Below are 13,563 nucleotides of genomic sequence, written 5' to 3'. Positions count from 1 at the left end.
TGCAGTATATGTTATTTCCCGATGTCCGGAATAAACAAAATCAGAATTATTTTCACTCAGAAAAAAAAATTGTCGGACCCAAAATATCGCACATTACGAAGAAGTGGAAAGTCGCATTTGAATTGAATTGAATTGGTTTTATTTAGACACTAGGTCTACGGTAACAGGGCAAAAGGCAGATTATCTCTGCCTGACGTGGTCCTATCATTCGTTTACAATGCTCAGCAGGCGAAAACAAAAACAATGAACATTAAAGAAGTACAAGAAGATACAACAGCACACCAAGATCAATCAACACAGCAGATTTTGTACAGAGCCCATACAATCGTTAGTGCACTTAACACTTTGGAAATAAATGAAACAGATAATACAACTCATACGCAATGAAAATACGATCTAAAAGTATTTACTCAACGTGACATGACGGAAGGGACCGCTTTATACTAATTTTAAAGCTGTGTTTTGATACACAATCTGAAATTATTTTCCCAACAGCGGGATGTTTATTTAAGAAATCAGGTATTAAGTATGCTAATTGGTGATGTCCATAATTTGTCCTAGACCAAGGTATTCTATAGGAGTCATGACGAAGATTGTATCGTGCGTTACTAAGAAGAAGTGCGTCAAAAAAGCGGGTGGGGTCACTGATTATTTCGTTATAGACATACATTGAAAGTGCTTGCGTGGCCGGAGGGGTCAAATTTGGTAATTAATAACGAAAGTTATGCATCTTAGGTGAGTTTCATAATTTTTGGGCACAATCTATGTGTACTTAGCAGTACGAAAGAAATATTGTTATTGTTTATTATGTAAAAAAAAAACAAAAAAAAAACAACATCAATTTCGGCTGCTTGACTGTTTTCCCCCAACTTTGCAGGCCTGTGTCTTAGGAAATAGTTTAGTCAGAAGAGTCATATTTTAATACAATACGCTGCCTATAAATGGAGGTAAATTAACTAAAATTCAAATCTGTATATGCATGGGTTGGGGAGATTTTGGCAAGCCAACACGAGACAAGCACCAAAATAAAAATATTTCTAAGAGCGACATAAGAAAAAAAACAACCCGTTCTCTATTTTTTTTAAACTCCACCCAGTCATTCTACTCTATTTGGTGGTTAATATCCATTAAAAACATGTTGCATCATATTGATGGTGTAATGGATACAGCTCCTCTACCGAGCCCTTTGTCCGATGCTGGGCACGGGGTGTCCCTGTGTTGCGACGCAATGATTGCAACTTGTTATTTTGTGAAAAAAAAAAAAAAAAAAAAAAAAAAGAAAATTGGCGTTTATGTGTTTGAAGTTAACCTTTGGGTACTATTCATCCACTCTTTGGCGGGTATTATGTCGGGTGTCGCTTGGTTTTGTTGACGCAGGAGGCTCAATATGTGTTTGCTTAGATGTCAATTTGGTTAAACTTTTCTTTTTTTCTTTTTGTTTTTATTCCGTGCCGTAAAGTATAAAAAAGCGTAAAGTGAAGGGAAAAAAAACTAAACCGTAGAAAATTGTGTTGTTGTCACAGAGGGGGTGAATTATTTCCAGATATCCGGTGTCGGTGTTTTCTTGGAAGGGCAAGTTGGGAGGTGGGGAAGGAGTTTAGGCTGTCTGGTGTTGGTCGGAAAACTGTTTTGGGGACGGGGGAGGGAAAGGGGTTGGCCATATTGCTTAGTGATGGGCGTCTTGGCATTTGGAGAATCGAGAGCCAGCAAAGGGGGGGGGGGGGGGGGAGGGGGGGGGTGGCGAGGCTATCTATCGGGCGTCTGAAGGTCGGTGGTTGGGGCTTCCTAATAAACTGGAAGGGGCAACAATCTTTCGGCGCTGAGTTGGTGATCGTTGTGTGTTGCCCTTTTCGTCCTCCATCTGGGGTCTACCAAAATGTTGAGAAACAATAAACGTTGCTGCCAAGTTGGACGGCGGTGATTAGGATCTGCTTAGATGTGGACAAACCTTCAATGTAAAAGGGATTAGTGGGAAGCAGTATTTTGGGAAGATAGCGAAAAGGCGGCGTTTCTTTTGGGGAACCGATACAAGTGACCGATACAAGTGACAAGTGATACAAGTGACTCAAAGATATTCAGCAGGAAACATAGATATCAGCCTTCGACCCTGAATGGTTTCGCCGCTGTCTATTTCCTTTGCCCGGAGACTTTCTCTCTTTCTTTCTTTGCGATGATTGGAGCTTCGTTGAGGGAGTCATTTCTGTACTTCTGTGTATAACTGTGTGCTTCGAATGAAAGAGCCTCTCTGTTTCAACTTGTCACTAACCTGCGTTACTCCAGCTCAGCCACAGTTTCAAACCGCAATTTCGTTCCTTTACTTCGTGTTGAATTTTTATTCATAATGAGCTCGTTATGGCGGCAACACAGCTCCGAGGGAGTGTTTTTCGCAAATTACCTTGAAAGCACAAAAAAAAAAAAAAAGATCCCGATGCAGCGAAATTTTCGCAGTGTGAGAGAGCTCAGTGTGGACTGTTTGAAGCGAATTCTCCCGTCTGGCAGCTCCATGGAAGTGAGCAAGCTGGACTACCTGTGCTACAATTGCTTTACGCATTTCACCAAGCAAATCACTTGGCGAAGCTCAGAGTTGGGCGGTGACAGCTTTATGCCTCCTGAGGAGGCATTTGCAGACCTCAATCGCAGCGTACGTTCAACGTTTGTGTCACCACTAAGACCACCAAGTGAAGTAAGAAGTCGAGACAGGCCTAAAGAGAAAACAGACGGAGTTGGAGCAGGTTGTGACTGAGAATTTGCCTCCAGGATGCGTCTTGCGTACGATGAAAACGTGGCATCGGGGTCGTCGGAGCAAAAGTGCTCCACATGCACCGAGTGGGTGGACAACATTCGCCGTGCCTTTGCCACCACAGCTTCTCCCCGGGAACGCTGCCAATTGCTGACCCTCCTGCCATCAAGCTTGACAAGAAATGAAGTCCAGAAAATCATCCCAGAGGCATCGATCTTCATCATTAATAGGTTCCGGAAGCTGAGGGAGGACCACGGCGTGTGGTATGTGCCCGATCCCTATACAAGGTGTAAGATGAGCCCTGAAAACATATCTGCAGCGGTTGAGTACTACATGAAAGACGAGTTAGAGTGTTCTAGGCAGAGTTCCAATCAGAAGGACGCCATTTCCGTTGTGCTCGATGGCCAGAAAACGCTCAAGCCAAAACGTTTTATGACACGGTCAATCAGAGAAGCACTTCGTGTATATAAAAGTGATCATCCCGACTCCGTCATCGGACTGACGAGGTTTTACTCTCTGCGACCCCGATGGGTTAAATGCAATCCCCAGCAAGAAGCATGCGTTTGTGTGTACTGCGCAAACTATAACCTCTGTGTCGCCTCTCTACAAAACGCTTTTGGCTCACAACTTGACGCAGCGGAATTGAACTCGGCATTCATTTGCAACCCGCCATCACGCCAGTGCCTTTTAGGCGATTGTGATCATTGTCCCAAAGGCCAGTCTCTCACACTCGAAAAACTCAACAACTCCGAGGATGAAGAGATAGTTTTAGCAGTATGGGGATCAGGCGAGCTCGTGAAAAAGACTTTAGATGCCGTAACTTTTCTGAAAGAGCTTCGTGTGTTGGTCTCAAGGTGGATCATTCACAATCATATCAGACAGACGCAAGGCAAAGCCATCTATGAAGAAAAGCAGTGCGTGCAGCGTGGTAGCATTGTCTTCCACTTCGACTTTGCTGAGAACTGGACTGTTATCCTTCCTGACGAAATTCAAGCGTACCGCTGGAAAAAAAAAAACAGGTATCAATATTTACGTGTGTGGTGACGACTAGAAAGTCGGCATACAGTTTTGCCGTCATCAGTGACGACTTGCATCACGACTCCGCTCATGTCTGTCTGGCTGTACAAAAAGTGAGAGAGTGGGTCGATGACAACCTTGCTGTGTACTCTCATTTGACTTATGTAAGTGACGGTGCCGCCAGTCACTTCAAGAATCGCTTCCAACTTCATGAATTCCGAAAAAATGTTTTCCCCAAAGCCCAACGGTTATTCTCAGCCACTGGACACGGAAAAAAAAAAACGCGTGTGACGGAGTTGAAGGACTGTCGGGTCCCCTTGGAAGAAAATCTAAGTGCACACCGTCAGAAAATGTTTGCGTCAAAATCTGTCCATTTTGAAACCTATGAAGGCAGAACTGTGTTGTAAATGATGCGTAATTTATTATATTTAATGTTCAATTTATTATAACGTTTCCAAAGATGTGACAAGCTATTACTTGCTATACTCGAACGAATGAAAAAATTACTTTTCTCTCAAAATAAGAAGTCGCAATTACTGCATCGCACCGCAGGCACACCCCGTGCCGAGCTACGGAGAAGGAGCTCGGTAGAGGAGCTGCATCTATTACACCATCATTATAATGCAACATGTTTTTAATGAATATTAACCCCCAAATAGAGTAGAAAGACTGGTCAAAGTTTAAAAAAATTGAGAACGTTTTTTTTTCTTTTTTTTTTTTTAAATCGCCCTTAAAATATTTTTATTTTGGTGCTTGTTTCGTGTTTGCTTGTCAAAATCTCTCCAACCCGCCCTTAAATAAATTTGAATTTTAGTGAAGTTACTTCCATTTATAAGTACCGCATTGAATTAAAATATGGCGTTTCTGGCTAATTTATTTCCTAATATACAGGCCTGCGAATTTGGGGAAAAAACGGTCAAGCAGCCAAAATTGATGCTTTTTTATATAATTTTTTTAAACCATAACAATGTTTTTTTTTCGTATTGCTAAGTACGTATAAATTGTAATAAAACATGAAACTCACCTAAGAATATAACTTCAGTTATTAATCACCAAACTTGACCCTTCCGGCTACGCAAGCAAATACGACTTTCCACCTCTACGTGATTACAATTTTTTGCGTCCGACAATTTTTTTTTCTGTGTGAAAATAATTTTGATTTTGTTTATTTCGGACATCGGGAAATAACATATAAAATTATGAAGCAAATTAAAAAGTTCGACCAGCCACCCCCTGTTCGATCTTATTTGAAATCACCCCTCTGCAGATATAAAAATCGGTGGAACTCCGGGACGTGAAATGGGATACTTATTTTTTCCCATTTCATAACGGGGTCTATTATGTTCACGGTTCTTGCTTCGTCGGTTTGTTCTTCGGCGTCCTTACCGGCTGATGTCGTATCCTGTTGGAGGCGCAGACTGCAACCTTTCCCTCCCACCACCCCCTCCCCCCCAAAAAAGAAAGAAATAAAAGGAAAAAGAAAAAAAACTTTCTTTTCGGGAAAGCGAATAACCTCTCTTCGGTGGCCTTTGGGTTTAAAAATAAGAATGAAAAAATCGTGCCCAATTGCAAGCTTTATCACATCGCTGAGAACTCGCCTCGTCTAACACTGTTCTACAAACTTTGTCATCATGGCTCGTTTGACGATGATTTCTTTCAGGCGCCTCGCGTTATTTTTCCATGCAAGGATCACTCATGTAAAGTTAAGCGATCCCATGCCTCTCATCTCTTTATGCACAATCACGCGTAACGCGAACGATAATTGATTCGAATGACGTGCCAGCGCACACAGCGACTGAAGATGATCTAACAATATTTCAGTAACTCATGTGCGCTGACTAGAACATCTTGTTTCGCGGCACTATACGTATGTATCTTCTTCGTTTTCACGTGTTTTTGTTAATTTTGTTTTGCAGTCCTAGTTACATTATTTGTTTCTTGTATACTCATGTACCCCCTCCCCCACCAAATGGGCCTTTAGTGGTATTTGGAATAAATAAATAAATAAAATAGACGCCGAACAATGGACTTTATATTCGGCGCCAGTCTTCTGTTCACAGAATCGTCCAAATTATTCGGCGTAAAGTTAGCGGTGACTTTCGGTGAATACCGCGAGCCTGAAAAGGGAGAGGTATTGGTTGGGGGGGGGGGGGGGGGGGTGGAAAAATTGGTGCTTTTAAAAATGATGCCTGCTCCTTCACAATCAGAAGAGAGAGAGAGAGTGAGAGGGAGAGAGTGAGAGAGAGAGAGAGTAAGTGTGTAGTGGAACAAAAAAACATTCGAGCTCAAGAAAAAAAAAAGTTGTATTATCACATTGTTCAAAGAAAATGTAGGAACACGGCGAGGAAAAGTACGATGAAGATAAAGGTGGACTTTATGGGTGCGGTATAAAATCACTTCCCCACGTCGATTCGCTGAACATATACCTACAGTCTTTGCTGACGGACTAGTGTGCAATTGTTCGCGCATAACTATACACGATCCTGCAGTGTCTTTTTAGAAAGTCACTGAAGAAATGTTTTGCATATGTATGTTTTCTGCGCACAGGGCAATATTCCTAGAACCTGGAAATTTGAATGTATGCTGAACCTTTGTACTAAGCCAGGATCATCAAGGACCACGGCACTTTTCTCGAAGGGTGATGCCGTAAAGTTCTGAGGGCCAGATCAAAGATCCGATCAAGAGAAATGATTGTGCATAGATCCAACATCTGTACCAAGCCAAGTTCATCAAAGGTCGGAGTACTGTTCTAAAAAGGAAATGCTCTAAATTAAAAAAAAAGAACGATTAGCCTGTCAAGAATTAACACCCCCTTGAAAATTTCGAGGCCATAAGGCTGAAATTTTACCTCCGAAAGAGGCGACCAAGCACTGCTGCAGCAAGACCTCAACATGATTTCACTTTGGTGCAGCACATGGCAACTAAGATTGAACACAAACGAAACAAGATTTATAACATTTGCCAGTCAGCCTTCTTCCACGCCAAAAAAAATATTCTATTAATCACGAAGACATAGAAAAAGTTCGAACATACAAGTACTTAGGAGTAATTTTTGTCAGAGGACCTCACCTGGAGCTCTCATATCAGTAACACCGCTTCAATTGCATGTAAATCTCTCGAATACATCAAATGTAAGCTCTTCCGCTCATCTCAGACAGTCAAACTAACCGCGTACAAAGCATTTGTGCGATCCAAACTCGAATAGGACAACATCATCTGGTGGCCTCATCAAGCATACCTTCTTAACAAGCTTGAATCTGTTCACAACAAGGTATCACGCTACATCATACATGACTGTTCACGAAACTCGAGTGTCATAATTATTAAAACCAGCCTGGAGTTGAAACCTGTAACCGTTAGAACCAAACTAGCCCGTCTTGTTTTTCTTCATGGCATCTACTAATCATCATCGGAGCCTCCATCTCCAAGATCTATCTAACATTTCAAAGCGCCGCGATCATATACTAAAAATTCAGCCTCTCTTCTCCAAAACTAACAAATTTCGAAATTCCCTTCTTTTACTTGCTATTGCCGACTGGAATTCCTTACCCGCTCACATCGTCCATGAAACTGATGCCAATAAATTTCGCGACCTTTGTAACTCTGATTTGTAAAGTGTGATGAGTGAATGTTTTTTTGTTGTTTTGGTGTTTATCTTTTATTTTTGCGCATTGAATGTTGTATCCCCCCCCCCCCCCCCCCCTCATGTAATAGATCCCAATTGGGATACCTTTGAGGAAATAAAACCTGATCTGGTCTGATCTGACCGGCACGGATGGGTCGTAAGTGCTTTGTCAACGTTCGAATGGGACTCGTCTTGAGTCGGTGAGGTCACGAGTGTCAGCCAAGGTGTAAGATATACAGGGTGTTTCTAAAAGGCCGACCTGCAAAATATTTCTTAACCAGGATGAAAATTCTCCTCTCCATCCTTCTCATTTCCCCCTCTCCCACTCTTGACTTGACGACGAAGCGGGGGGGGGGGGGGGGGGGACTTTTTTCATTCCTGCATCTTGGGGCTGAATTAGCCGGGATAATCTCCCGGTTTATCCGACCCTAAGATGTATCGACAAAACGAGTCCCACCACCGTCAAGATAGCCGCGGGAAAGGGGAAATGGAAAGGGTGGCGAGAATTGCTACCTTGGTTGAACAATATTTTGCAGGTCGGTCTGTGACAGACTCTTTTCTTAAAAAAAAAAAAAAGTTGTGTAGGCTGCACTAATGCAATATGTGCAGGTGAGTTATACGGCTAGGGGGACATAGTATGGGAGGTTAATCGTAACGATCAGTCGGCTAATTAACTAAGGTATGTTTGTTAACGTTTTTATTATTAAAAATAAGCGTAGCGTTTTCGTTACACTCCTGCTGAGCGTCATCGAGAACCGCTAAATCAGCCAACATCATAAAGGCAGTCCTAGAATGACGGGGGAAGCACGGTGGAGCGCTAAAGTTACTACTCGTGCTGCAGGGGCAGAGCTACTGGTTTGAAAACGCGTCGGTGCGGTTTTTCGCGACTCTTATCATTCGAGTTTTTTCACCCCAGCCTTGTGCCTATTGCACGAGTGGTAACTGCAGCTCACTACTGGGCTTAAAACGTGCTCAACGTCTTCTAAAAATTACTGATTTAGTGGTTTTCAATGACGTTCAGTAAGTTTCTAACTGGAACCATGTGTATATTTTCACAAATTGAAAAGTTATTTGACAAGTTTTAGTTTAATATTTGACCTGTGACGATGAGCTTCCTGTATTATGTCCGCTGGTTATATAACTTAGCTGCCCAAACCAAATTTGCTTAGCTTTCACGACTTTTCAAAAAAGTTTAGCTTAAAAGAAAACACCCATATGGTGTCCCAAGCGGACTTTCCGCTGTAAACCGAGTCGGTAAAATCGGCGCCTGCACATAAAAAATTCGAACTAACACCGACTGTGCACTGAGCAGGTCAGTTTTACCGTGTGAAATATCAAGGCCCAGTTCTCTTCTTGTAAAAAAGTGGGAGCAAATTTCTTGCCAATGTCAAAGTCGAGCAGGCTACTTGCTCTCCGAATAGAGCATATGCAGAGGACAAGTCGTCTGCTTCTTCGGCAGGAGTTGCAGTGACGTCAGAAGGACGCCAAGCTCTGATTGGCTATGATTGAAAAGAGAGTGGGTAGACCTCAATGCTAGATGCCTGGAGGTCTACCCACTACCTTTTTCTAAATCAGCCAATAAGAGCTCGGCGGTCTGACATCATCGCAACCCCTCTGCAAGAACAAGATGAACTTGCGCTCCGCATAGGTTGGCATTGCTTCTGCGTGATGGTCCTACTCGCGGCGCTCAATTTCAATGGTGACATCGGGATTTATAATTCTTTTTGAGGTCCCGACTCGTCCCAATCCATACCACTAACGATGACGTCATGAGCAGGCCTTGTCTTCTAAGTGGTATGCGGAGCGCAAGTTCGTGTGCTCTTTTTACAGGGGTTGTGATGACGTCACAACGCCGAGCTCTGATTGACTCTGATTGAAGGATAGTGGGTAGACCCTTGAACTCTACCAACTATTCTTCAATCAGAGCTAATCAAAGCTCGGCGTACTGACGTCCCCACAACCCCTGCAAAAGAAGCAGACGAACTTGCGCTCCGCACTGCCAGACGCCGTACTTGCGAGCGTCTAAACGACCTTGTTACCTTAAAAGGTTTTGCAAGGACGCACGCGTCCACGAAGGACGACTCACCCTGGAGGTACGGTATGAGCCGGCACATGAGCTCCCCGAACACGAACTCCCTGAGCAGGACTCCGGCCAGGGTGAAGGGCATGCAGAAGACGCCGAGGAGCAGGTCACTAACGGCCAGGTTGAGCAGGAACAGGTTGGTCACAGTGCGCATGCGCTTGTTGACGGCCAGCGTGACGATGACCAGGCCGTTTCCGAGTACGGCCAGCAGCAGGATGACCGTGTACGGGGCCACCAGAACCGCCTGGTCCGACCGCCACCAGGAGTACGCCTGTGGGTGGAGGCGCCAGTCTCGGGAGGGTCGTGCGCGGGGACCGGTACCATAGAGTAATATACACAAGGTAAAGAGCGGACACTGCCATAGGCCCCAGCGGCCCAGATAGACCAGTGACAGGTAGCGCTCCTAGCGGGCGGTATTAAGTGTAATCTGATTTCGTTTCCGGTCAAGTTAGTTTCGGTTTCGGTTTGGGCGTTTCTGCCCCGGTTCTCCGGTACCCTTCACTCTCTCTTTCCTCCCCGCCTCGCTCGGCTCTCGGGAACTCCTTGACTCCCAAAGCCGCTGTTTTTTTTTTTTTTTTTTTTTTTTAATACTGACGCACTTTTGCTTTATTTTTTACGATAGAGTCCGTGCAAAATGTATCAAACAATATTTCAACTTACTTCACAAAGCATAAGTATATATATTTCTTGTTCTTTTTCTACTGTAAAGCATTGAAGTTACACAATCGCCGGATTGACTCCTGGCTGGTGGAGCATTTTGGGGTCAACAACAGTAAGTGGTTCGAACACATTTTATTGGACCATATTCATGTATACATGATTTACTTCAGAAGCTCTGTATGTTTTATACGAAAGAGATCGATACTCACAAAAATAAATGAATATGAAGGACTTCGGCATATCGTACACTTCGTAATAGATTCTTAACGGAACCAAGTTAACAAAACCTTTCCACGGAGAACATGCTGTATGATACATTCACTTTCACGCCGACTCGGGTACGGGAAGTAAGTGCAAAAATAAATAAGACACCGCTATCATTACCAGTCATAAGAGTATAATAACAGTGCGAAGCACACGCCGGATAGTACAAATTCCCGATTTCCGGCAAATATAAAAAAAAACACCAATTTGCATAGCCTCAAGCCATTACCAAACAAAGAGAACTCTATTCGAAATCTGACAAGATTCAACGTCCCTAAACATTCCCCGAAATTGTTCAGAAAAGAAATATGGCTTCAGAAAAAAGCGGCTAAAAGACTATGGACAGTGGATACAAAAGTGGATACATTTTCTTTCAAATATTTTTAGCCTCTATACACTATTTTCTATCACAATTTTGTAGAAAGTGGACAAATATTTTTGTTAGGGAGCCGTGATACGCATTCGCTGGAAAAAGGGGAAACAAATATTTGGAGAGCAAGCTGCACCGCCCACTTAAGCACTTTTTGTTTTTGGTTTGGCAACCGCCTCTGTTAATACACTATTAACAGTTAAACCTGTCTCGTTCTTATTAACCACTGAAGAGTGCAACCGAACTTTGTCCAAATTCCGGTTAAGAAATCAAACATGTCAACACAAGCGTATTCTGCAAAACAACTTTAAAAACCCTTTGTGGTACTCCTCTGGGCAAAGGCTAAAACCACCCAGACCTCAAAGTGTGCTATACAAGGCGGCACAGACTCCTCGAACATGTGTCACTCTCTCTATTATAGGAAGAAAGTCATTTTCTAGTTGCTGAATAAAATGAAAGGCAGCCTGTGATTGTACTACTAAGTTCCCGAAGAATTTTCCAGGCACGTGGTATGCTTTAGGAACAAGACAGTACTGGTGAGGCCTGGTCAAGTTATTAGACTCATCCGATAGCAGCTGAGAACAGCCACAGCTGTAAGTTGTCTGCTCAAGCAAAAGCTTAATCAAATAGCCACAAACGTAATAAAAAAAGTGGACGAGTCATTAATTATGTTAGACCTGATGTCTGATGCCAGCTCAGAAATATCCTCTAGTGGCGGGAAGTTATCAATTGGAAGACATTCCACAATGTCTGAAACTAAACTTTCATGGTGCAAAGATATTTGCAACTCCTTTAGGAGGTCAGCCTTGTCATCCTCTACGTTTTCATTGTCCGACAGTTTGAACAGTTTCTTTATCCAGAGGTGTTTCAGTCCTGAGGTGACCTGATCCACATTTGGGTTTGTGTTGCAGCCCAGCATTTGTCGTATATAGCTCCCAAAACGTTCTCAAGTGTGTCTTGCTGCAGGCGTCGTGTAAGTAAGAACTTCAAGTCATGGCTGCTTGAAAGCTCATCACAGAGCATGAGGAAACTTTTTATAGTAACTTGCCACCCAATGATGGCTTATGGCTGCCTCCTACTTTGGAACTGCCATGCTGAAATCCATCCGAGTTACTGGTGGAAAAAATCAAGTATTTCAGATTCTCCCTTCATATTGGCATGACGCAACTTCTGCCCTGTCGTCTTGAATTTTTTAGCTATTTAGACAGTCAAAAAGTATGCACATCCTATCACAGAAAAAGGCTGTAGCCATGGCTGCCTCAGGAAGTTCCTTGGCATAAACAAGGGATATGATTGCAAGAAAGAGTAGACCTGTGGGGCACAATTTTCTTCCATGTTACAGAAAGGTTCTTGAAAAAATGTTTCTCTCAGTAAGTTTCGGAGCCAATTGCAAGCTCATCTCATGGATAGAACAATAAAGTTCAACAAAGAAGACCACTCAATGACCTCATTTCGAATGCAAAGTTTGTGGGCTTGGAGATTGCTCTTGGTTGTTTTGGGAAGGTGTGGAACATCAAAGACAAAGTAAACGTGTTCGTTGTGAACTTCAAGAAATGGCTTATTACCACACACACCAAGCTGATGTTTGAAGCCCCCTAACCACAGACCACAGCCTTTACTGTAAAGCCAACAGACTTAAAGGGGCGATGCACTGATATTTTTATTTTGCGCAAATACCGCTTAGAACGAACCCCTGACGTTAATGATCTGTGAAATACCCGTTCGTTTTCACCACACGCAATCGAGGTCGCAGAAAAAAATAAAGAAAAACGAGCAGAGTTCACCCCTCAACTCGAAGCCATAACAAGCGGCCCCGTGATCTGGAGCCGATTATATGCCGCCAATGTTGATCATAGCCATGCGCTGGGGTTGGCAAGGCACAGGACACGCGCTGAGTTCAAGACATTGTTATGGTTCGGCTGTTGTCGTCGTTGCAGCGATTGGACACAGGACACTACCCGAATGTTTCTCGAGCTATCGATTATCACGAGTCCAAATCGAGTGTCCACGCCATGCTCGGGTCCAATCTATGAGCCGTATTGAAATATCGTCACTGGGCGGTACTGCTACCGCCCAGCTACGTCATCAGGTTTTTCGAAGGAGAAATTGAATGAAAACACTCGGTTTTGTCCTCGAACCAACAAAGGAGTTTCTTGGTCAGTGGCGTTGCGTGCGAATATCCTTGAGTCCCACTAGTGCCAGTAAGCTTGTGTAAAGTGAAGACCATTCCCATTGAATATCGTTGCACCGCCCCTTTAAGCTCCCGAATGAGAGAAATGAGGAGACTGCGTTAAACAGAAGACGTTGTTGGAGTGTGCACAACAGTGTATGCAAGGGGCTAAACGCACCTCCTGGAAATTTCAGACAGCATAACAACCAAGGCTCTATCTGCAATGTTAGAGGTTCGTTCAACACCGTCATCTGTAAACCCATGGACAATGTCGTGTGCTGGGTCGTAAGTTAAATTCTTTTTTTTAAAACAATCTCATCGGAAATCAACATGCACACAGGTTCAAGTGCAGCCAGACAGCCCGGCAGAAAGAACAGCGCGAGAAGCTCGAACCGATCGCCTCCACTAATTCACGCCGAGCATGCCAGCACGCGGGCGGTCATGCGTCACCTTGATTGATGCAAAGTCGACCGAACATGATGCAGCAGAAAGCACAGCTGGACGGCACGCACGGCACAGACGAACGACGCAGGGACGAGCAAAGGCCATGCAGAATGATGCAGAAGCGACGGCGTGCAGGCAGGCAGGCCATGGCAGGTGCCATTCATCACGTGCTTTTTGTGACGTATTTGAT

At 43.7% G+C, this 13,563-nt stretch overlaps 1 protein-coding gene across 1 annotated transcript in view; it reads right to left on the bottom strand.

The window, feature by feature from the left end:
* Positions 1-9,789, bottom strand: part of LOC8050889 (cholecystokinin receptor) — a 44,253-nt gene extending 34,464 nt beyond the window's left edge. The window contains exons 1-2 of the mRNA XM_042289601.1: positions 9,781-9,789; positions 9,469-9,736 (exon numbers count right to left, since the gene is read on the bottom strand). Coding sequence (XP_042145535.1) covers positions 9,469-9,736; positions 9,781-9,789 — 277 coding nt within the window. The remainder of the gene's footprint in view (positions 1-9,468; positions 9,737-9,780) is intronic.
* Between the last annotated feature and the right edge of the window lie 3,774 nt (positions 9,790-13,563).

Source organism: Ixodes scapularis, unplaced genomic scaffold (assembly GCF_016920785.2).
Source record: "Ixodes scapularis isolate PalLabHiFi unplaced genomic scaffold, ASM1692078v2 PGA_scaffold13__105_contigs__length_92229423, whole genome shotgun sequence".
In the NCBI taxonomy this organism is placed as follows: Eukaryota; Metazoa; Arthropoda; class Arachnida; order Ixodida; family Ixodidae; genus Ixodes; species Ixodes scapularis.
Note: the sequence above shows the minus strand (reverse complement) of the source record. Positions and strands in the feature narration are given on the sequence as shown.